The sequence below is a fragment of the Tachyglossus aculeatus genome, chromosome 25 (genome assembly GCF_015852505.1).
Source record: "Tachyglossus aculeatus isolate mTacAcu1 chromosome 25, mTacAcu1.pri, whole genome shotgun sequence".
Lineage (NCBI taxonomy): Eukaryota > Metazoa > Chordata > Mammalia > Monotremata > Tachyglossidae > Tachyglossus > Tachyglossus aculeatus.
The window spans coordinates 15,582,717-15,608,417 of record NC_052090.1 but is presented as its reverse complement, the minus strand read 5'-3'; the positions used below and the strand labels follow the sequence as shown (position 1 = coordinate 15,608,417).

The window sequence follows — 25,701 nt, the reverse complement described above, 5'->3', positions numbered from 1 at the left end:
ATTACTATTTCTAGACTGTGAGCCCACTGTTGGGTAGGGACCGTCTCTATACGTTGCCAGCTTGTACTTCCCAAGCGCTTAGTACAGCGCTCTGCACACAGTAAGTTCTCAATAAATACGATTGAATGAATGAATTACTAGCAGTGCTGAGCCCCAGACAGATTGGTCTTATCAGCACAATATAGTTCAAGCCCTGCTAATGCCAACATAGTGTTTCAAGTTTGTTTTCAGACTGTGAGCCCACTGTTGGGTAGGGACTGTCTCTATATGTTGCCGACTTGTACTTCCCAAGCTCTCAGTACAGTGCTCTGCACACAGTAAGCGCTCAATAAATACGATTGATTGCTTTGCTTTTGTATTACAAAAGGCTGTTGGGAAGCTAACGTTTCACAGAATGGAGTACTCAGGGCCTGGCAAAGCTCTAAACACCTTCACGTGATTGTCCTGGCACATGGTGATCTGTTTCTGACCCATACAGACTGGTCAATCAGTCAATCAAGCGTATTTATTGAGCACTTACTGTGTGCAGAGCACTGTGCTAAGCACTTGGGAAGTACAAGTTGGCAACATATAGAGACAGTCTGGTCTTGGACTGGCCCAGCTTTTGGGAGGCTAACAAGGTTGTTAGTGGGGTGGGGGTGGAGATGGACACAGTAGTGGCCAGGAGCCTGGAGTCTGGAGCATATCCTGTGGGTGATCCAGTAGAAGGACCCTAAGAAGGAATTTTTGAAAAATGGTTCCCCTTTGAATTATACAGAAATGCGAAAATGGAGAGGTGGGAGGAATTTTTGAAAAATGATTTGCCTTTGAAAAACACAGAAAAGTGAAAATATGTAGGCGGAAGGAATTCTAAGGTTAGTAATATTGGAGCTGTTTATTTCGGGCTGTCACTATGAAGCGGAGGGTAAAGATCACTTTAAGCCGATCAAAAAAATCAGTTGTCTTGGATCAATCAGTGATTTTGCGTGCCTCCTGAGTGCAAAGCACAAGACGTGTCTCCCGCACTTTTTGGCTGGAGAAATCCATGCTGTATTCGTCTGGGTGCTTGGGGCTTTACGGCCATACTCAGTATTGTGAATATTCTGTGGGAGAAATATCATTCAGCAGTAGAGGGTATGCTCCTTGAGAACAGGGCTGAGGACTACTAATTCCATTGTCCTCTCCCAAATCCTCAGTATAGTGCTCTGCACACAGTAAGTGTTCAATAAACGCTACTGATTGATACTGATTGAATAATGGTCTGGGAGCATCCGAATGAAGTCCTGTGAATTCATAAATGCCGGGCAAAACAGAGACCCATTTTCAAACTGGGATCCAGTGAGCTAGTGACATGGTTTTCTTCCATTTTAATTACAAACATGCACAATATTTTTTTACTTTGCCATAATTAAACACCTTTGCTCCAGTTCACCCAACAAACGTATGTGCTTCACCAGAGGCTAGATTACTTTTAATTATAGATATGTTGCCTTGTAATGAACTCTTCTGGTGGAGAGGTCGTGAAAGATTTATTAACTCTGGGACAAACTAGTAATTTTCATGCCAAACGTTTAAGGTTAAATTCAAATATCTTGAAGTTGGTTCTTGAAATGGGAAACGGTTTCAGGCTTCCCTGAGGTCTTTACGATCTACCTAGGAAGGTCAAATCAGTCTTGCTGGGAAGCAGCCTGGCATAGAGGACAGAGCAATGGTCTTGGGAGGCAGAGGACGTGGGTTCTAATCCCGGTTTTGCCATTTGTCTTCTGTGTGATCTTGGGCAAATTTCTTCCCTTCTCTGTGCCTCTGTTACCTCATCTGTAAAATGAAGATTGAGACCGTGAGTTCCATGTGAGATAGGGACTGTGTCCAGCCCAATTTGCTTATATCTACCCCAGCACTTGGCACAGTGCCTGACGCATAGTAAGCGCTTAACAAATATTATTATTGTCATTATTATTAATAATAGTTGTTTTTGGATTTGGCCCTAAAGATAGATTGATGGATTCCATTAAAGTATAAGCTCTTTGTGGAAAGGAAACCTGTTGCTTCTTTGTTTCGCACTCTCCCAAGTACAGTGCATTGCACCCAGAAGTCAAGCAATAAATAATACTAAAATGATAACTGCTCCTACCACCACCACCACCCAAGTCAGCTCCTCATTGTCATATTTGCCCCCCAGCTCTGAGAGCAACTGAGCACACTAGACTGATTTCATTCCTCTACTTTCGTCAGAGACAGAGTAAGAAGACAAACTCTAGCTTAATTTTACCTTCCACCGAGTTAATTTTAATTTTACCTTCCTTGGAAAGGTGCCATTAGAAAAGCACTTGATAACTGGGAACATTTTAGTACTTTGACCAAAAACACCATGGTGCTCCTCATGTGAATAAACCATAACAGGTCCAGGCCACCTGACACCAGAACAGTTTTTTTTCCACTTTTTGCCATCCTTTTTAGGCTTTTAGGGTCAGCTATGTCTTTTTTATTTATGGATTCACTTCTGCTCATATGCACATTCGATGGTTGTGTCTGCCTCCCCAGTGAGAATAAGCTTCTTGTGGGCATAGAATATGTCTTGTACTTCTGCAGACTCCCAAATGCTTCGTACATAGCCCTTAATTCAGTAGGTGCTTAATAAATGCTATTACTACCTGTTCTGTTTCAGTGGGCGCAAGAGAGGGAACAAAAGGGGAGTGTACAGATTGCCGAAAACAATGTCAAATGTGTCACTTGAAGTAGCGTGGCTTAGTGGAAAGAGCACAGGTCTGAGAGTCAAGAGGACCTCAGTTCTAATTCTGCCTCTGCCACCTGTCTGCTGTGTGACCTTGGACAATCAATCAATCAATCAATCAATCGTATTTATTGAGCGCTTACTATGTGCAGAGCACTGTACTAAGCGCTTGGGAAGTACAAATTGGCGTCACATAGAGACAGTCCCTACCCAACAGTGGGCTCACAGTCTAAAAGGGGGAGACAGAGAACAGAACCAAACATACCAACAAAATAAAATAAGTAGGATAGAAATGTACAAGTAAAATAAATAAATAAATAAATAAATAGAGTAATAAATATGTACAACCATATATACATATATACAGGTGCTGTGGGGAAGGGAAGGAGGTAAAACGGGGGGGATGGAGAGGGGGACGAGGGGGAGAGGAAAGAAGGGGCTCAGTCTGGGAAGGCCTCCTGGAGGAGGTGAGCTCTCAGCAGGGCCTTGAAGGGAGGAAGAGAGACAAGTCACTTAAGCCCTCCGTGCCTCAGTTAACTCATCTGTAAAATGGGGATTAAGACTAAGCCCTATGTGGGACAAGAACTGCGTCCAACCCGTTTAACATTTTTTTTAAAAAAAGCTTTTTCCCCAGATGATTGAGGCTGCCTCCTGAATTAAGCCAGTGACGTGGGTGTGAAAGCACATATTGATTTAACAAGCCAGGTGATCTTGTCATCATCATCATCAATCATATTTATTGAGCGCTTACTGTGTGCAGAGCACTGTCCCTGCATTATGGTTTCAAGATGAACGGTGGCATCTATTCTTTGCCTTCTGGTCGGACCAGTGGCAAGTTTTGGCAGAAGACCAGAATCCCTCAACATTTGTTCTGAACATGCAACGACTTGGAGAAGTTTGGGCATGCTGTGGGACTCTGGGCTTAAGTTTCCTTCTGTAAATTACCGTCAAATTTGCCAGCTTCCTGCCCCATTAATCATTGTCAACACTAATGAGATCCGTTCTGTTAAGGACTCTGAGCACCCATTGAGATAATTGCTCAGTTGCTCGACCAGGGCCCGAGTGGGCATCTAGGAGTGATTGCCACTCGGAAGATTTAATTCCAAATCTGGGGCTCTAGCTGTCCCAGGAACTGGCAGTTGAGGTTACTGAGGGAATCACTGAATCTTCTCCCCTGGAGATTAGAAAAAAAAATCAGTTAATGTATTTATTGAGTACTTCATGGGTATAGAACACTGCTAAGCGATAGCTGAAAAACTACTGCTTATCTGGAAGGGTCAAGAGGAATTCAGCCAGAGACAGTCCAGCTCTAGGATTGATCCGCATGGAGCAAGGCTGTTTTGGAAAATGTTTCCAATAGCAAATTCCATTTAGAGCTATTTATGTTAAAGTCTACTTCCCCCTCTATATTGTAAGCTTGTTGTGGGAGGGGGAATGTGTCTCTCAACTCTGTATCGTACTCTCTCAAGTGCTTAGTACAATGCTGTGCCCATAGTAAATGCTCAATATATACCATCGGTGATGATGACAGAGGGGTAAGTGACAATCTAGGGTTTATGCCAGCAGGGTTAATGTGTTTGGAACCATTATGCCCTTCTCCTAGAATGCTCCAGGAACACAGTGCCAGCATCTCTGTCTAATCAGATGGATAGTTCCAGCTCTCTACATCTCCTGGGTAGCCAAAAGCCAGAGTTTATGGCCCAGGCAAGCAGGCTGAATAACAGGGCCACCAGCATCCCAAAATAACAACCTGTCCATCAGGCAGACTCCTGAGCCGGCAAAGGTAGGCATGAGGATATAGTCTGGCAAAAATTCCCAGTCTCTCTAGGTCAGCCAGCATTTTTTGGCCCAGTTATGCTGAATTGTGTCCAAGTGTGCTAATAACACATTTCCTTACTGTAGTCTGGCTAATGAATCATAGGCACCAGTAATTAATAAGTGGGTGCATTTCTTCCCGAACACAACATTTTAGAGTACGATTGGGACAGTCTAATAACGGGGAGGCAGTCTGGGTTAGGGGAAAGATGTCATGGGAATTGGGAGACCAGGGTTTTAGTCTGGGTTCTGCCCCTTGCCTATTGTGTGACCTGGGCAAGTCACTTAACTTCCCTGTGCTTAAGTTCCCTCATCCGTAAGAATGGGGAAAAGTACCTATCCTCCCTCCTTAGAATGTGAGCCCAGTGGTACAGCCTCCATGTCCAGTCTAATTAGTAAGGATTTAATAATAATAATAATAATGGCATTTGTTAAGTGCTTACTATGTGCCAAGCACCATTCTAAGTGCTGGGGTGGTTACAAGGTGATCAGGTTGTCCCACGGGGGGCTCACAGTCTTAATCCCCATTTTCCAGATGAGGTAACTGAGGCGCAGAGAAGTTAAATGACTTGCCCAAAGTCACACAAATGACAATTGGCGGCCATGTTTTGGGGCATTGCACAGGGAACCTTTTGTTACACTGTTGATACTGTTCGCTGGAAAATTAACTCAAATTGATTCCCAGTGCCATGCATGGCCTACTGGATAGAGCGCGGGCCTGGGAATCAGAAGGACCTGGGTTCTAATCCCTGCTCTTCCACTTGTCTTCCCTGTGACCTTCAGCATGTCACTTCACTTCTCTATTCCTCAGTTACCTCATCTGTAAAATAGGGATTAAGACAACCCATTGTGGGGCAGGCCCTGTGTCCAACCTGATTAGCTTGTATCTACCCCAGTGCTTTGAACAGTGCATGACACATAATAAGCGCTTAACAAACACCATAAAGTAAAATGCCTACTACTAAACATGTCGTTTTTTTTTTCCACAACCTCTTTGAATTTCAGCAAGGGTGACAAAAGTTAAGTGCTATCGAGTTTGGTTGTTTTCAAATCGTTTACCCCCGCCCCCACCATCTCCGAAAGTGGTTGACCTAAAGAAGTGTTTTGATAACAAGGAAGCCTTCGAGCATGCAACTAAAGTCTTGCGTCAGGAATACTTCTGCTATGAAGTATTGGGCTGGGAGTTAAAAGGATCTAGGTTCTAGCCCTGGCTCTACCATTTGTCTGCAGTGTGACCTTGGGCAAGTCATTTATCTGCTCTGTGCTCAAGTTCCCTCATCTGTAAAGTGGGGTGAGCTCCATGTGGGACATGGACCATGTCCAACCTGATTAGCTTGTATAGTAATCATGGTATTTGTTAAATGCTTTTGATGTCATCATCATCATCAATCGTATTTATTGAGCGCTTACTATGTGCAGAGCACTGTACTAAGTGCTTGGGAAGTACAAATTGGCAACATATAGAGACAGTCCCTACCCAACAGTGGGGATGTGCCAGTAATGTGCTAAGCACTGGGGTGGATAAAAGCAAATTGGGTTGGACACAGTCCCTGATAGATGTGGGGTTCACAGTCTCAATCCCCATTTTACAGATGAAGTAATTAAGGCCCAGAGAAGTGAAATGACCTGCTCAAGGTCACACAGCAGACAAGTGGCAGAACCAGGCTAAAAGCCTTCTAACTCCCAGCACTTAGTACAGTGCCTGGCATATAGTAAGCACTTAACAAATGCCATTAAATAAATAAATTTGGGGGTCTTTGACTTTTTAACCCATTGAAATTCCTTTTGCCCAGTGCAGACCTGGACATTTGTATGCCTAAGTCTCACTCTGGCATTTTGCTATAAAGTCCAATTTTCAAACTCCATTCTCCGTGAACTCTTGTACACCAACTTGTTTATAGAATGATTATATGGAAAACGAAGCCACAGGTGACCGTCCCACAAATGACTTACCTTGTTCCCGTTCATCTCCCTAGGCACCTTTAAGTGGTAGAGGTAATTATTTAGTTTTTAATGAGGCTGATTATAAGGACAGGGGAACTTACCTCCTATTTGGTGAACCGAATAATCAAATAAATGAACAAACTGTGTGTTTCCCGGCTGCTTTCGGAGCTTTGAGATTCTTTAAAAGAGCCGTGTTTTTTCCATTTATATTCTCTATTCAAGGGCATGCATTTTAAAGTCATAATGTCCACATGGTAGCATTGATGCTGCCAGCATAATCACATCTTTAATAAGATAAAACTGTGTTGGCATGTTGACTAAATTTAAATGGGGTGTTCGTGGATCGTAGGGAAGAGAGCAGGATGAAACACAAAGCTCACGTCCCATACTCCGGCCGTGGGGCGGACACAGCTTGTCTTGTCTTATGTCGACGGGTCATTTCCGACCCACAGTGACACCACGGACACACCTCTCCTAGAATGCCCTGCTCTCCATCCGCAATCGTTCTGGTAGTGGATCCATAGTTTTCTTGGTAAAAATACAGAAGTATTTTACCATTGCCGCCTTCTGCCCAGTAGACTTGAGTCACTGCTGCTCAGCAGATTGCCTTCCACTCGCTAGCCACTTCCCAAGCTAAAAATGGAACGGTTGGGCCTCTGCTTGACTCTCCCTCCCATAGCCGAGACTGGTAGAGTACTGGAAACTCCCCGGGTGCGACCCTGAGAGGGGAGACGCAGCTTAGGCAGTCAAAAGAGCCGTCCCTCAAAGCCTCCCGGGGTGGAAGTCCCCTAAAAAGCCAAAATGAACTCTCTCGATGACCTAACTGCCACTGCGTTTTTACCTAGTGTTTAAAATGAACCCACGTGAACCACAGTACAATCAGCAAATGAAAACACGGGGGAAGAGGGAGAGACAACACTGTAAGAAAGGGAGGAAAAGTAGAATGACAGCAAGGCAGAGGAAAGAGAACACGAATTTGACTCATGCAGAGGACAGGTATGTGTATATGGATAAATGTGACTTTCAGTCTATAAAATTCAAAGTATTTTTAAGCATTGCTGGGTAATATGGTTCACTCACGAGTTGCTAGAGCTCCATTCTAAAAGCCTTTACTTGACTTTTAATCAAGTATTTCTTTATAAAAAGAAGTAGGGGAAGTATTGAGAGAAAAATTTTGCTTTATTTTTAAAAAGACTATAAATGCCCATACTTTGTCTTCTCTTTCCAAAAGAAACTGGAAATAGGTTCAGTTGGAGATCATTTTTAAAACCGGGAACATATCATTAACTTAAAAATGCATTCTGTAGATAAACCCGAATATTAAAATAATAACTCTTTTCAAAAAAAGAATCATCCAAGCAGTGCTTCTCCAAACAGTGATTACCACAAATTTGAGAACAATCCATGTTAACTGTCATGAGCACACTGCTTGTATTATCAGGGTGTGGGGATGTGTGAATATGTACATACGCACCTTCTCCCCCAATTAATATACGGTAAAACTAGGTGAAACACTATTTTCACAAATAGTGGCCTTCTATTTGTTTCTGTTCCAAAAAATGTGAGTTTTCAAACCCAGGGGGTGGCCAAGGTTAGACTTGTTCTGTTTTTCACAGCGGAGAGTGATGTGAAAGTGATGTTCTAGACTGTGAGCCCATCGTTGGATAGGGACCGTCTCTGTATGTTGCCGGCTTGTACTTCCCAAGCGCTTAGTACAGTGCTCTGCACACGGTAAACGCTCAATAAATACGATTGAATGAATGAATGTGAGGAGGGTAGGGAGATAGACATTGATTAACCGTTCCGCTTAGGAGCAAAGACACAGTCATAACTCATGCAAAAGAAGAGCCAAGAATATTCCCCTAGCCTTCAAAGGTCATACAGAACACATCGGCAGTCTTCACTAGGATACTCTTACCTCTGATAACATGCTGCTACCACTGTAAAAATAAAATGACTATCTTAGTAGAACGCCTGATCATTTTCCCACATCTTCGGCTCAAACGTCACCCGAGGTGATCCACGGCTGCCGATGGAATCGCCGTCCCGTACGACAGTGTGCCTGAGTATTACTTTCACGTGGCGGTTCGGGTAGCGCTAGACGCTCCGACTTAGACGTGGTCCGCCACAGTGTTCCGTTTTGTTCAGTTTGGGTTTTTTTTTTTTGTCTTTTCCCCCAGTAAATACGTTGGGAAAATCTTATGCTTCAGATAAGGACCGAAGCAAGTCCTTGTAGATAGCAGAGTTCATGAACCGAGGGTACGAGTCTCTGTGCATCAGGGTGTAAATCTGAAGTTGGGCATCGTCAAAAATGTGTTGTGATGGTTCCTGCATGTTCTCGTTGATCACCTCTCTTACACGGGAGTCCAAGCTGACCTGGAGAGGGTAACAAGGTATGGAGTCATTGCCTTAAAAGTCTTTCTCCCCTCTCCTCTCTTTCCTCCCTCTTTCTCGCTCTCTCTCTTTCCCTCTCCCCGCCTTCCTCCCCCTCTCCCTTCTTCAAGAAGAACAGTACTTGTTCTTTGCGGAGAAATGGTTATGGAGTAGTCCTGGGTCTGTGAATGTTGTCCGATCCCGGTTGTTATTGTAAAATTTAGAAGGTAAAAGCCATGAATTGCAGGTCAGAAAGACTGGTTTAAATACTGCTGAGTTCTGCTGAGGAAAATATGTGTTTCAGTTGATGGGGTGGGGGCATTCCAATCATATATTAGATAAGCAGCATGGCTCAGTGGAAAGAGCCCGGGCTTAGGAGTCAGAGGTCATGGGTTCAAATGCCGGCTCCGCCACTTGACAGCTGTGTGACATTGGGCAAGTTACTTCACTTCTCTGTGCCTCAGTTACCTGTAAAATGGGGATTAAGACTGTGAGCCCCATGTGGGACAACCTGATTACCTTGTATCCCCCTCAGCGCTTAGAACAGTGCTCGGCACATACTAAGCGCTTAACAAATGCCATCATTATTATTATATATTTAAAAATGTATGTAATACAATTATATATAAAATTGAATTTATCAAAGTGTTTGAATAAGGCCTTCTCCTTAAGGTAGATTGAAAACTGCATGAGGGCAGGGACCATATCTCTTAGTTGTATTCTTCCAAGTGATTAGTACAGTGCAGTATGCACTCAAATACAGTTGATTATATAACCCCAAATATAAAGAAATCTTTGATAAATACAGGAGAGTTGGGATCTCCTTTCTGTTTGAGTGAAAGTGAAGCTGGACTTAACAGAAATGAGTTTGGAGTTTAGGGGAAAAAACCGAGGTCTCTGTGGGCGAGGAATGTGTCTAGCAACTCTATTGTATCGTATTCTTCCAAGCGCTTAGTACAGTGTTCTGCACCCAAGTGCTCAGTAAGTACAATTGATTGATTAAAAGGAGCGTTCATTTCACTCCTTGCAGACTTGTCATAGCTTGGTCTGACTGCTGAAAAAGCTGAATAGGAAAGTGGGCACTGCAAGACAATGCAGCGGAGCTCTCTGAGATGATTGGCCTTTATTAATAGTTTCAAGAGTTGGTCCATTCAGGTGCAAATGTTTGTCGAGTTTAAAGTTTCATGTGTATGGTCTGAATGGGAAAATGTCACTTGGGCTTTTTAAAAACAGTTTACCAGAATCAGATCGGTAAAAATCGATTGTGTGTATGTGTGTGATATTTTCCATATGGGATTTAATTGCTTTGGAAAAAGCAGGATGTATTGAAATATGAAGTGGGTGACACAGCAGGAGCAGTCTCCAAATGTCAGAGCAAGTGAACAGGCGGGCTGAGGGACCAGTGTTTCCAAAGGTGAAATCCCTGGAGGATGCTTGGAATGTATGGAAAACCAGCGTGGTCGGGGAGCGGGGTCACATACCTCTCTAGGAGAAAGGCTGGAAATGTAATCGTCGTAAATTAGCTTGGCTTTCTCTTCGACCTTGTTTTTGCTGGCCTCCTGCTTCAGTTCTTCACAGGCCATCCAGAATTGCATATTCTCTTCACTGAATTCGGAGCGGAGGAATTCTCGGAACGTATTTCTTCCAGCTGGAGTCATCATCAGATTGTCGAATGACTGAGCCCAGGTATTCACTTGTTCAAGAGTAGGAGTCAAGCTTGGTGGAGTAGCGGAGAAGAGATAGGAAAGTGATGCATTAATGCAAGCGAATTCAGTTCAGTCACGGCATGTGAAGGAAAGCCCATAGTTCATGGCCCCACTCAGGATAAGAGAAGTTGTGTGCAGTCAGTTCTCTCATCTTTGGGCTTTAAGGTTGCTGTAATTTAAAAATGATGGTGGTGGTTCAGAGAAATGTCTCTAAAGAGATTGGTAAAATCACCAGGTCTATGTAGCCATCAGCCCTGTGGGGAGATGGGGACATACATACCTCTTTCTTGTCTGGGTCTGAATGGGATGGGTGTCATTTTGGAGAATTTTTCCACTTTGGAAATATCTATTTCGGATCCAAGTTGGATCCTCAAACCCAAGGTCCCGCCTGTGGGGATGATGCTGTGCTCCCAGGGGTAGCTTCTGTGAAAACCATCCAGCTACTTCTATATTGGAGTCTCCCTCCTTCCTCCCCAACCCGCAAGAATGAAGTACATTCTCCTGACAGGCAGAATTAGTGAGCTTTCAAATGCCTGTCCCTTTCCCTGCTGCCCAGGGAGCCTCTTGGCAGTCCCCAGAGATCAGAGAAACTGGCATTAGGGTGAAGGGTGCAGGGCAGTGTGGAGCCCTGGCACTCTTAGGTGGCACTTGCCAATTGGGTGGATTCCTGGCATGAACTCAAGAGCCCAGCTTCCACTGCTTGAAACTAGATATCTGTGAATACAGAAATACTACAACAAACAATTGCATTCCTTACCTCTTTTTTAGTGGGGTGGGGGTGGGGGGCAAAGAAGCCCAGGTGGACAGAAATGTGTGAGTTTGGGAGTTTTGTAGGAGAAAAGCATTTTTCCCCTGCTAAATGATGAGTCATAGCCAGGACTGGCTGCTGTCAGATGCCAAATAGGAAAGGGGAGCGCCGTTAGATTAAAAAATCAAATGGTGACGACTGCTCGGATCATCAATTAGATCTAAAAACATGAAAGAATGGTGGGGCTTAACTTAGTTTTTACCATTTATGCTCCCCTTTTAACACTGGGCGTTGGTCAGCTCAAAAGTGGAAATCAGACATAGATTTTTTTATCCTTTTCAGTTTACCAGTAGTTTCTTTCCACCTTTGCCATGAACTCTTTAGTAATCATGTATTTGTAATTGCAAACACTGAGAAAATGCTTCAGTTGCCTTTCCAAGGAGTACAGTTGCAGCAAAACATGAACATTTTTCTCCTGGCATTTTTTTTTCACTTTTGCACAGAACTCAAGTAGTAGAAGACCTACTAGTATCAAATGCAAAAGTTAAACTTTCCTTAAGCCAGGACAATCATAGATTTCCTTATTCTTACTCTATTGGAGCTTCATTGACAGCTGATGAACTAGCTTTAATTTCGTGTTAGATTTTTTAAGATATGATGGTTCGCCCTGACCTCCAACAACGTGGAGGTTACATGGTTGTAAAAACCCGGTGTTAAGGAAAACTGTCCTTGGCCTGCCCATGACCGTTTTCTGACCCAAAACAGGCCTTTTTTATGGTATTTGTTAAGTGCTTACAATATTCCAGGCACTGTACTGTGTGCTAGATAGATCGAAGCAGCATGGCTCAGTGGAAAGAGCACGGGCTTTGGAGTCAGTGGCCATGGGTTGAAATCCCGGCTCTGCCACTTGTCAGCTGTGTGACTTTGGGCAAGCCACTTAACTTCTCTGTGTCTCAGTTACCTCATCTTTAAAATGGGGATTAAGACTGTGAGCCCCCCCGTGGGACAACGTGATTACCTTGTAACCTCCCCAGTGCTTAGAACAGTGCTTTGCACATAGTAAGCACCTAATAAATGCCATCATCATCATTATTATTATTACAGTATAATCCAGTTGGACACAGTCTCTGTCTCACATAGGGCCCACAGGCTAAATCTCCATTTTACAGGTGAGGTAACTTGAGGCACAGAGAAGTTGAGTGACTTGCCGAAGGTCACACAGCAGACTCCACGTCCTCTGACCCTCAGAATTGTGCTTTTTCCACTAGGCCACGCTGCTTCTCAGAAGAATTCTGACTTGATTATCTTATATCCACCCCAGTGTTTAGTACTGTGCTTGGCACACAGCACTTAAAATATTATTTAAAAAACTCTCTGATACATTAATGATGAAGTGAAAACACATAACGGCAAAACTGAGGATGCAAAGCTTTGCACGAAGCACTGGGGTAGACACAAGGGAAAACAGAATACCCAAGGTCCCTAGTTCACATGGGATGCGTGATTTAAACAGGAACTCTAGTTCAAATCTGAGGTAGAATGGCAAGGTTGTTAATAAGGGTCCGGGTTTCCAGTCCCCCCGCAAACTCTTAGGGCTGCTTTCCAAGAAGATCCCTAGGGAGGAGAGGTGCAGGCTGAAAAGGAAAGTGAGAGCTAGCAGTCTGTAGCGCTATTATAGCTCTACAGCTAAAATGACTGTGGGTTATGTCAAACAGTTTACCTCGGATTGAGTTGCCCAGATTAGCTCGTTGGAGGCCCCCAAAGTGCATTTTGGCTTTGATTATCCAATTTCCCAGAGGCAGCACTCACCTCCGAAATATCCAGATAATTGAGGGGGAAATGGCATTATCTAAATAATTTGCTAGAGGCCAGGGGCCAAGACTGCCAGAAGTGAACTTGCATGTGTTTGAAAACCACAGGTGAGTGAGTGAATTAGAATCCCCCTATGTTTGTCAATAGGAACCATTTCAGCCTCGTATTTAGCCCCCTAAGTGCAGGTGTTTGCCGTTGTTATTTTTGCCAGTTTCTAGGGAGCCGCTGAAACCCAGCCAGGGCAGGCTAAATAGACAAGGCTTCTTCCTGGGCATTCCCACTCTCTCTGACTGTCCCAGGGATCCACCCGCTTGACAGCTGTTGCCTGGAGAGGCTGGTGGCTGTGTGCTGCTGACTGCTGGCCTGCCGGAATCATGGTACCCCGCTAAAGCATTCCAGACTCACTGAAGGGTTGGGGGGTGGGAAGGGGGAAAGGCGAAGTTGGAAAATGCCTCACAGATGCTGTCTGTCCATCAGATAAGCATGCTTGACACCATGGATTCTGAGCAGGCTTGGAGGTGGAGCTTGAGTTAGGAGCCTCAGCATTCATGATGGCATCTATTCAGCGTTTTCTATGTGTTGAGCGCCGGGGCAGATTAATAACAATAATAATAATAATAATAATAATAATAATGTTGGTATTTGTTAAGCGCTTACTATGTGCAAAGCACTGTTCTAAGCGCTGGGGGGAATACAAGGAGATGAGGTCATCCCATGCGGGGTTCACACTCTTAATTCCCATTTTACAGATGAGGGAACTGAGGCCCAGAGAAGTGAAGTGACTTGCCCAAGGTCACACAGCAGACTTGTGGTGGAGGCAGGATTCAAACCCGTGACCCTGACTCCCAAGCCCGCGCTCTTTCCATTGAGCCATGCTGCTTCTCTGATAATAATAATAATGATAGCATTTATTAAGCACTTACTATGTGCAAAGCACTGTTCTAAGCGCTGGGGAGGTTATACGGTGATCCGGTTGTCCCACGGGGAGCTCACAGTTTTAATCCCCATTTTCCAGATGAGGTAACTGAGGCCCAGAGAAGTTAAGTGACTTGCCCAAAGTCACACAGCTGGCAATTGGCGGAGCTGGGTTGTGAACCCATGACCTCGGACTCCAAAGCCCGGGCTCTTTCCACTGAGCCGCGATCTTACCCGGTTGAACACAGTCTGTCCCACCCAGAGCTCCCGATATATCTTATTCCCCTTTTGCAGATGAGGAAACTGAGGCACAGAGAAGCTAAGTGACTTCCCCCAGCATACAGGTGGAGGAGTGGGGACCAGGACCCGGGTTTCCTGACTCCCAGGATCACACGGTAGCCTCTGTCTGTGCGGCACTGTCCCTGCAGGCGGGTATCATCATCATCATCATCATCAATCGTATTTATTGAGCGCTTACTATGTGCAGAGCACTGTACTAAGCGCTTGGGAAGTACAAATTGGCAACATATAGAGACAGTCCCTACCCAACAGTGGGCTCACAGTCTAAAAGCTCAATAAATAAACCGTATAAACCGTATCCCACCGTTTGTTTGGTCCTGAGCAGTGCGATTCAGAAACGAATAGTTCCAAGTTGAAAGCCCCCTTTCAGGAATACCCTCGCCTTAGGTGCACCGCGGTTTCCTCCAACCCCACCTGCCCAAGCCTCTCCTGGAAATGGGTGATGCCAAACTGAGTCTACACTGCCAGTTGACACCTGGCTGTGCTGCCACTTACCTTTCTTCACAGATGGGCAGGCCCTCTCCTTGGACCTCTTGGGAAGCTCTCCTGGCCCGTTCCTCATCTTGATTCCGAACCGCAAGACTGCAAGGGAACAAGGATCTGTTGGTCAGGCTGGGATAAGGAGTCAACTTGCCCCAGGCGGTTTTCTCTAGTTTCCCCTGTTCATTTCAGAGCAGAAGTTGCTCCTTTGGGACTTAGTCCCATCTTGGCCATTTGACCAAGGCACACTCCTTTGACTGCAGTTTGGAAGAAGGTGGCCAAGCGTTTTAAAGCTGCTGCAAATCCTTCTTTGATCTTCCGTTGCCGCATCTGGGAAGGGGAGTGAATCACAGAGTACCTGCCTTCCGAAGCCTCCGTCCCGCACCCGTAGCATCCCAGTGCCTCCCTCCCTTCCACACCACCCTGTCCCAGTTTATGCCCAGTCACCCCTCACTGGGGAAGATGCAACATTTGCAGACAACTTGGCCAAAGCTCCCAGCCTGCACCGCTGAATCCCTGCGTAGCCTCGGGACCCCCAAATTAGTTCCAGCTTGGAGCTGGCTTCTGAGGTTAGTTTGAAGGGCCTTTCAGAAGGTGGCCCGGGCCTGAAGCCCCGCAAATCCTAGCGCTGGGATAGGTCTTGGCCCTACAGCCCTCCCCTTGCAGTTCACACGCTAACCCCTCATCAACCCTCTTCCTTCCATCCCCCTCCAGCAAGGAAGACCCTGCTCTGTGGGCTGAGGGTCCAGGCAACGTGGCACACGATCAAAAACCCTTCCCCTCTAGCCCCATCGCCCTGCCTGCTCTCCCATCAGCAGTAATGAGGTAACTACCCCCCGAACCTGGGTGATTGAGTGACCAATGCTAACTAGCACACAGGGGTCCAGCCGGGAAAGTCAGTGACCGAAGCTGGCACACAGACAACCTTTCTGGAATTCAGCCGCAAAACCTGCCCGGAGCAATCCCCTTCCCCATTAATAATAATAATAATGGCATTTATTAAGCGCTTACTATGTGCAAAGCACTGTTCTAAGCGCTTTGGAGGTTACAAGGTGATCTGGTTGTCCCACGGGGGGCTCCCAGTCTTCACCCCCATTTTACAAATGAGGTAACTGAGGCACAGAGAAGTGAAGTGACTTGCCCAAAGTCACACAGCTGACAATTGGTGGAGTTGGGATTTGAACCCACAACCTCTGACTCCAAAGCCCAGGCTCTTTCCACTGATACACGCTGCTTCTCTTACGGTATGTAGAGCCTTTTACGGGGCACTTATGCAACATACAGGGGAAATCTAAGATTCAGTCCCTGTCCTTAATAGTGAGGGCTTGGATATGATGGGTTTTTTTCCTTAAAATGGTCAGTTAATTAGCAGTAGAAGAGCTCTTTTGACTCTGCTTCTAGAGAGAAGGCCTAGGGGTTCCTCTAATTGCCCTGAGGTAATGGTGGATAAAAGGAAATGGATATAGACCTAGATAACTGAGTGGCTAGCCGTGATTGTGCTTGGACATTAATACTGCATGAGGCCTTTGGCTTCCTTTGTGAAGTAGGACACAGGACTGCAGAAGAGATGAAGGATAAAGAAAAGAGAGAAAATGTCAGTGTTTTCAAGGGGGAGCTGCCCCTGAGATGTGTGGAGATTATGTAATGATTTCAGTTACAGCAAACAAATGAGCATCAGTTATTTTTCTAGCCTCTTTATGGTGGATTCTGGAAACAAGCCCTTAATAATGCAACATGACGCTAAGGCCCTGGTCTTCATGAAAAATTGCTGTTTCCCTTCAGTAACATACCCATGACTTCTTGCCTCTAGGTTTTCGGTGTTATGATGTTTCAATGCCCCAGGCCCTTGCCAGGATTATGCTCCACTCCCACTGTTGGTTATAACTTGAGATATTTCCAGGCTAACACACTTCTCTCCCTCCTTCCCTCCTGCTTTACTGTCTCTCTCCCCTTCTACTGCCCCAAAACGTTTCATATTCAATCCCTGTGTGAATCTTTTCACTGCCTAGCCCCTGTGCCCATATCCAAAGTGACCAGATTTCCTGGAGCTCAAAGTGGGTTGGCGTGGAGCCGCTTTGGTAGGAGGCGCAGGGGAGAGAAAAAGGCAGGAGACACGCTCTCCCATAGGCACACCCCCTTACTCCACTCACACATCCTATTTGTTGCCGAGCTGTACTTTCCAAGCGCTTAGTACAGTGCTCTGCACCCAGTAAGCGCTCAATAAATATGAATGAATGTTCTCAGACATACCCACACACACTCACACTCAACCAAGCCTGGTGCAGGACGGAATATCAGCATAACGTAGAATAGGGTAAGAGGAGAAGCTTCAGCAGCAGAGATCCCGCCTCTGTGCAGTGCACCACAGCCGGGGGCTTTTATAAACAGCAGTATTCTGATATTGAATGCATAATAATAGTAATAATAATGATGATGATGGTGTTTGTTAAGCACTTAACTGTGTGCCAGGCACTGTACTAAGCACTGGGGTTGATACAAGCAAATTGGGTTGGACACAGTCCCTGTCCCATGTGGGGCTCACAGCCTCGGTCCTGTCAATCAACCGGTGGTGTTTACTGAGCACTTACCGTGTTCAGAGCACTATACTAAGTGCTTGGGTAAGTCATTTCACATCTCTGGGCCTCAGTTACCTCATCTGTAGGATGGCCATGTGGGACAGGGACTATATCCAACTCTAGTAGCTTGTGTCCACCCCAGTGCTTAGAACAGTGCCTGGTCCATAGTAAGCGCTTAACAAATACCCTAATTAACTAGAGCCCCCCGGGCCGGCCTGTTGTTGGTGAAGGTTTCCAACCGAAAAACCACCTAGGGCGATCTGCGAGGTATTCAGGCCCGGCCAGAATTCCAAGAAACATCTGACGCAAACTCAGGTGGGAAAGACTAGTGACAGCCGTGGAAACCATCAGTGGGGTTATGACACTAGTGATGATGACAACGATGGCATTTATTAAGCACTTATTATGGGCCAGGCACTCTTCTAAATGCCGGGGTGGATACAAGCAAATCGGGTTGGACACAGTCCCGTGTGGGGCTCACAATCTCAGTTCCCCATTTTATAGATGAGGTAGCTGAGGCTCAGTGAAGTGACTTGACCAAGGTCATACAGCAGGCAAATAGCAGAGGCAGGATTAGAACCCATGACCACCTGAATCCCAGGCCCATGCAGCGTGGCTCAGTGGAAAGAGCATGGGCTTTGGAGTCAGAGTTCATGGGTTCCAATCCCGGCTCCACCAATTGTCAGCTGTGTGACTTTGGACAAGTCACTTCACTTCTCTGTGCCCCAGTTACCTCATCTGTAAAATGGGGATTAAGATTGTGAGCCCCCCCGTGGGACAACCTGATCACCTTGTAACCTCCCCAGTGCTTAGAACGGTGCTTTGCACATAGTAAACGCTTAATAAATGCCATTATTATTATTATTATCCACTACACCACGCTGCTTCTGGTGTCCAGCATGGGCACCGTGCTGTGGTTACTCCTGCAGAAAGTGGGTCCTGCATGTGGAAATATTTGCGTGCTCTTCACAATGTGCCGCACTCCTGCCTCATCATCAATCATCAATCGTATTTATTGAGCGCTTACTATGTGCAGAGCACTGTACTAAGCGCTTGGGAAGTACAAATTGGCAACATAGGCCTCCCTGCCTACTCTCTCGTTGCACTCCGTGCCCCAACAGAAAAACTCCTGGCAGGGACGAGAGAGTGCGAGTGGCACTGTGCAAACCGCGAGTCACTGCAGTCAATTCCTTAGAGCAGCTTCGGGGTCCTTATGTCTCTGACCCAAGGGTCATCCGTCATTCTGGATGGGAGATTCCCTCCGTCACATGCTCGGAATACGAAAAGATTGATAACACTGAAGAGAGCCGTTGCTAAGATGGAGGGGGATGGGAAGGAAGGAAACACAGGAGCTCACAGACACCAGAAATTATTTTAGGAAACTTTTCCCAACTCAGTGGACAACCTCTAGTGGGTTTTCACTGAGACGTGTTAAAAAAATTGAACAAAGCAAAGCTTCGTTGTTAAAATCCGTTTCAGGGACCAAGAGTTCTTCAATCCTGCTACCCCTACTCTCTGTGTGACAAAAGCCATTGAGGGATTCCACCCTGGGAACTTCTGCAGCTCACTGAAACAGGGCCATCCCTGTGACTATCTCACCGCAGCAGGGAATTCTTCTCCTGTAAATCAATCAATCAATCAGTCGTATTTATTGAGCGCTTACTGTGTGCAGAGCACTGTACTAAGCGCTTGGGAAGTACAAGTTGGCAACATATAGAGACGGTCCCTACCCAACAGTGGGCTCACAGTCTAAAAGGGGGAGACAGAGAACAAAACCAAACATACTAACAAAATAAAATAAATAGAATAGATATGTATAAGTAAAATAAATAGAGTAATAAATATGTACAAACATATATACATGTTGTATACATATATACAAATAAAGGCTCCTGCAGTGAGGGATTCTTCATTGGAAGGCAGCCTGGGGATTGGGGGGGTACATAATTCCCTTCCCCCTGAAAATGAGTTCTCTTTTGAATGGGGTGCAGATTTGTTAAAGACCATCAGTTTCTGGAGGTTTGGACCCAGCTAGTGGGCTATTTTGATTTCCAGGCAAAATTTTCCCTTGCTGAGCACTTCAGGCTATTTTTAAAAAGTTCCTTTTCAAATCAGGACTAAAAATAGGAGGCTTAATTTCAGCCCCTTTATTCTGCTTCATATTCCTCGCTCCCCATAAACAGTTCTTGGAAAATGATGAGTGATTTGAAAGCCAGGAGTAATTGGACTTTTCCTGGGCCAGCCTCAAATGCAAATCGGATTTTTAAGCATCCTAAAAAAATGAGTAATTTCAACTCGCCGATCGTGCAAATCAGTTTCTTTCGATCTTTTGAACATACACAGACCGGTAAGATGTACAGAATTGGGCAGAGAAAATTGCTTTGCAGTTTATTCTCAATTTTAAAAGAAAAACTGAAGCAGGAAGATTCTACCTTAGCTGAGCAAACAGTACTTTTTGTTGCCCTTTACTAGGGATTAAATGTCTATAAGTCACAGAACATCTTTAATCTTGGCACCATCAGACTGGCAACAGTAACTGACAGAGAGAGAAAAGTGCCTGACATGCTTGGGTTCCAGATCATAATCGCGAGCCCATAACTCTATGCGAAGCACTTTACTAAACACGGGATTTGATACAATATAAGCTTATGGGACCCAGTCCCTGTCCCATTAGGGTGCACACTCTGAGAGAGGAGAACAGGTGCTTCTTGTCTATCCTGCTGCTGACCCCTGGCCTATGTCCTCTCACTGGTCTGGAATTCCCCCGCTTCATAACCTGTAGGCCACCACCCTTCCCACCTTCAAAGCCCTCCTAAAATCATAGACTAAGCCCTCATTTCCCGTACTTCCCCTCCCCTCATGGATCAGTAACGCTTAATCACTTGCTATTCACCCCACTCTCAGCACCAACACGTAACATACAGCTCCTTACGCTCTGATATTTTCCCCATCTGTAATTTATGTTGATGTCTGCCTCTCCCTCAGTAAATACCACTGATTGATTGATCTTACCGATGAGGTAAATGAAGCCACACGGCAGGCAAGGATTAGAGCCCAGGTCCCTTGCTCTTTTCATTCTGCCTCACTGCTCTGGTTTGCCTTGTGCCAGGAGCTTTTTACACTTCATCTGGGGTCACGGTGGGGCACCGAATACCGATAGGGTGGCGGGGTGATATAGCCACATCGCCCCTCTTCCTTCTTCCCCCCACCTGTAATAAATGTTATTGTCTGTCTTCTGCTGCTAGAATGTAAATTCCTCAAGGGCAGGGGATCATGTCTTCTAAGTCTGTCGTATTCTCCCAAGTGCTTAGTACGGTGCTTTGCACATACTAATTGCTCAATATTATCGATGGAGATGGATGGAGAAGCAGCGGGGAGGTGATGGGGAAAGCTGGAGGGGAGGTGGTGTGCAAGTGTGTGACTTTAGGCAAGTCACTTCTCTGGGCCTCAGTTACCTCATCTGTAAAATGGGGATTAAGACTGTGAGCCCCCAGTGGGACAACCTGATCACCTTGTAACCTCCCCAGTGCCTAGAACAGTGCTTTGCACATAGTAAGCGCTTAATAAATGCCATCATTATCATTTTTTTAAAGTGAGAAATAGTGAGGAAGGGAGGGTGAAGGGATAGGAGAGACATATTGCAGAAGTTGGTGGAAAAAGGCAGTGTGCAGTGGGCAAGTAGCAACTGCCAAGTACCATTCGAGCCACTGAAGCCTCAACACTTGGATTGATTGTCTAGTGAAAAGTCAGCGATGGGCTTCTCACTGACCTAAAACTTCCCATTTAACTGACAACAGGCTGTTTCCCCCCAGGCACATCCGCCAGATTGATATCTGTCCTGCTCCCTCCTAACTCCAGAATTCATCCTATGGCAACAAGGATGGTCCAGTGGTAAAGCTTGAAGAGGGGAAAGAGATCAGTTACACTCATAGCGCTGAACGTGTGGCTGAGAATTTTACAGGGTCGGCCTGGCAGTATGGAGAACCTGGAAAATGGGGGAGAATGATACAGGCAGACATTCTCAAGTTTTCCGCCCAAAGCAAGAAAGTATATCCGTAGGCCAGTCAATCAACTCCATTTACTGAGCTTTAACAGTACCAGTGTAAATGCTCGGGAAAGTACACTATAATAGAGTTGGTAACGTGATCCCTGCCCACAATGATCTCACAGTCATCCTTCTCTTGCTATATGTGCTAGCTCCCCTTCTAGCTTCTCTCTACCCAGGCCTTCCACTGAAAGGGATTTGAGATCCTTCGATGAACTGAATAATGCACCGAACTCTCCTCGTCCTTGAGGAAAATGATCATTCTCAATGGTGTGGTTCCGTTCCAAAATAATCATTTCAAGATCTTGTTTTATTTGATTAAAAGTAAATGCCAACTTCAATTTTTTAAAACGGACCTAACCTATGAAACAGCATCTCTTTTGTTGATGTGATTTCAATTTGACGACTAGCATTATCAAGAAAATGGCTCTTGCCCAGCAGATGTTCTTTAAATATTAATGTGGTTTTGCAGTGGAGTGGCTCAGGGGAAGAGTACAATAGAGTTGGATTTTCTTTAATTCTAATTGTGGGACCGGGAGATTCAGATGCATTATATTTATAAATGAAACCTTATTCCATTCTGTTCAGCGTCTCGTCAGCATTCCTCTTGGCTGTTGAGGAATTCCCAACAAGTTAGGAAATGCGACATTGATTTGTGTGATACATAACTGAATGGCAAAAATGCGGATTCAGAAGTCATAGCATTAGGAATCGTAGGTCACTGAAGTACATCAAATTCAGTAGGCGAATGTTGGATTTTCTGAATTTTATAATTAGTGACCTAGTGGAAAGAGTACTGGCCTGAGAGTTAGTGGACCTGGGTCTAACCCCGGCTCTGCTCCCGGTTAACTGTTGGGTGACCCTCAGGGTTTTTTAATCTTCATGGGGATTAAATACCTGCTCTCCCTTTCACTTAGACTGTGAGCACCAAGTGGGATAGGGACTGATCTAGCCTGATTAACTTGTATCTGCCCCAGTGCTTAGTAACCACTTAAATGCCACTGTTATTATAATTATTATCATTATTATTACAAATTGGAGTTGAAATGTCTTCCTGGGCACTAAGAGGGCTCACACACCCCCACAACACACATACATAGACACACAGAGTTGTGTAAGCCAGACTCCCAGCCTTGCTCATTGCAGGTCTTTGAGAAGACCTGCGTGTTTTCAATCCAGGCTGAAAGTGGTGGCTTCCTCGCCTTTTGGTTACCTGAATCTGAATATATGTTGCCAACTTGTACTTCCCAAGCGCTTAGTACAGTGCTCTGCACACGGTAAGCGCTCAATAGATACAATTGAATGAATGAATGAATCTGGTCCCCTTTCATTCTTCATCCACCCTAAAAGCCCTGCCCCTTTTTGCCCCCACATTAAAAAGGAAAAGATGACACTTCTGTAATAATAATAATTATGACATTTATTAAGTGTTATGTTCCAAACACTATATTAGGCACTGCTGTACATACAAGCTAATCAGGTTGGACACAGTCCATGTCCCACATGAGACTCACAGTCTTAATCCCCACTTTACAGATGAGGAAACTGAGGCACAGAGAAGTAACTTGCCCAAGATCACACAGCAGGCAAGAGGCAGAGCAGAATTTGAACTCAGGTCCTCGGACTCCCAGGCTCATGAGCCTTCCACTAGACTATGCCACTATCGTGGGTGTACCAAGGCGGAGGTTTTACTTTGGGAGGGTTCGTGAACCACAGATAGGAATTCTTTACACATGTGAATGTACAGTAATGCTCACCTTGACAGTGCTTAGCACAGTGCCTCTGACTGTTTGACCTGAAAATGCCTCCGGAGCCTTAACGTTAAAAAGATCCCAGATCTTTTCCTCCTTAGACTGTGAGCCCGGTGTCTGATCTGATCGCCCTGACTCTTCCCAATGCCTAGCACAGTGTTTGGCCCTTGGTAAAGCACTTTATAAACACCATAATTAACTAGATCCCTCTTCCTGACATACCAGTCAGAGGCACTTATATGTAATGGTAACCATCCATTCAGCTAATCCACCAATCAGTAGTAATAATAATAAAATAATGACGGCATTTATTAAGCGCTTACTATGTGCAAAGCACTGTTCTAAGCACTGGGGAGGTTACAAGGTGATCAGGTTGTCCCACGGTGGGCTCACAGTCTTAATCTCCATTTTACAGATGAGGTAACTGAGGCACAGAGAAGTTGTTACTTGCCCAAAGTCACACAGCTGGCAATTGGCAGAGCGGGATATGAACCCATGACCTCTGACTCCAAAGCCCGGGCTCTTTCCACTGAGCCACACTGCTTCTCTACTTACTGAGCACCTACTGAGTGCCATGCATTTTACTAAGCACTTGGGAGAGTACAGCAGAAACAAGACATGTATTCCCTGCCTTCAAGGAGCTGATGAGCAGGGAAGGAGATTTCAGTTCCAGAGAAATTTTCCCTTTTTCCCTGTGAGGCTCTGGGTTTCTGGATGCTTCCCCCGCAATAGCAGAGCAGAAGAGAAAATTTAGGATTGGCAGAACCAGCCTCCCCCGCCCTTTTTTTAAATAACATTTATTAAGCGCTTACTATGTGCAAAGCACTGTTCTAAGCGCTGGGGAGGTTACAAGGTGATCAGGTTGTCCCACGGCGGGCTCACGCTCTTAATCCCCATTTTACAGATGAGGTAGCTGAGGTTTGGAGAAGTGACTTGCCCAAAGTCACACAGCTGACAAGTGGGAAGCAGCGTGGCTCAGTGGAAAGAGCCCGGGCTTTGGAGTCAGAGCTCATGGGTTCAAATCCCGGCTCCGCCAATTGTCAGCTGGGTGACTTTGGGCAAGTCACTTCACTTCTCCGGGCCTCAGTTACCTCATCCGTAAAATGGGGATTAATCAATCAATCAATCAATCGTATTTATTGAGCGCTTACTATGTGCAGAGCACTGTACTAAGCGCTTGGGAAGTACAAATTGGCATCACATAGAGACAGTCCCTACCCAACAGTGGGCTCACAGTCTAAAAGGGGGAGACAGAGAACAGAACCAAACATACCAACAAAATAAAATAAGTAGGATAGAAATGTACAAGTAAAATAAATAAATAAATAAATAAATAGAGTAATAAATATGTGCAACTGTATATACATATATACAGGTGCTGTGGGGAAGGGAAGGAGGTAAGACGGGGGGATGGAGAGGGGGACGAGGGGGAGAGGAAAGAAGGGGCTCAGTCTGGGAAGGCCTCCTGGAGGAGGTGAACTCTCAGCAGGGCCTTGAGATTAAGACTGTGAGCCCCCCCATGGGACAACCCAGTCACCTTGTAGCGCTTAGAACAGTGCTTTGCACATAGTAAGTGCTTAATAAATGCCATTATTATTACTATTAAGTGGCGGAGTCGGGATTTAAACCCACGAGCTCTGACTCCAGAGCCCGGGCTCTTTCCACTGAGCCACGCTGCTTCTCGTGGCTGCTTCTGTGCCCTTATCCTCACACCCATAGGTTTGTGCTCTGCCAGGGACTTGGGTCTTCGTGGCTACTGGCTACTTTTGAGCCCGGGGGTGTGGACAGAGGAGAAGAGAAACTTACCATGAACAGCTACAACAGCAGCACCAGCAGAAGCAACAGGCATTGGGGGCTTTGTTCCCCACTCCGGGCTGGCCTGGGGCAGAGCCCTGCAGCTCCTGGGGTACCGACGTCTGCCGTTTGCGCATCTCCATCTGCTCTGAGCCCATGGATTGCTGCGGGGAGAGGGAAAGGAGAAAGTCGGTTCACATCTGGCCCTCAACATCAATCAATCAATCGTATTTATTGAGCGCTTACTGTGTGCAGAGCACTGTACTAGTCCCAGAGAGAGCCGAAACATTCCTCTCCCTTGTCTGGGGAGAGAAAGCAAGACCCTAGAGCCAGGCACCTGAGAGCTAAACCTGGCTTGGGGAGGAGATCTGTCTGCCAGCTGTCTTCAACTCATTCATTCATTCATTCATTCATTCAGTCGTATTTATTGAGCGCTTACTGTGTGCAGAGCACTGTACTAAGCGCTTGGGAAGTACAAGTCGGCAACATGGAGAGGCGGTCCCTACCCAACTGGGAGGCAACGCGGTCTAATGAAAGAAGCAGGGGACTGGGACTGCTGTCAATAGACTTGGGTTCTAAATCACAGCCCTGCCTCTAGCCTGCTGTGTGACCTTGGGCAAGTCACTTAACCTCTCTGTACTGCAGTTTTCTCTTCTGCACAATGCTTAGATTGTGAGCGTATCCAATCTGATTAGCATGTATTTACCCCAGTGCTTAGCATTCATTCATTCA

At 45.6% G+C, this 25,701-nt stretch overlaps 1 protein-coding gene across 2 annotated transcripts; it reads right to left on the bottom strand.

Moving 5' to 3' along the window:
• Positions 1-1,755: 1,755 nt before the first annotated feature.
• On the bottom strand, positions 1,756-25,127 carry RGS20 (regulator of G protein signaling 20). 2 transcript variants are annotated; one of them, XR_005456239.1, is made up of 5 exons: positions 24,982-25,127; positions 14,819-14,905; positions 10,324-10,558; positions 8,388-8,845; positions 1,756-1,794 (listed from the first exon to the last, which is right to left on the bottom strand). XR_005456239.1 is itself a non-coding variant. In XM_038766616.1 (4 exons), exons 1-4 carry the CDS (start codon positions 25,125-25,127, stop codon positions 8,669-8,671), a joined length of 645 nt encoding a protein of 214 aa, XP_038622544.1. In that variant the 3' UTR covers positions 8,212-8,668. The 2 variants fall into 2 exon arrangements, 1 of the variants encoding a protein (XP_038622544.1); XM_038766616.1 differs by lacking the exon at positions 1,756-1,794 and having other exon boundaries at positions 8,212-8,845.
• Positions 25,128-25,701: the final 574 nt, after the last annotated feature.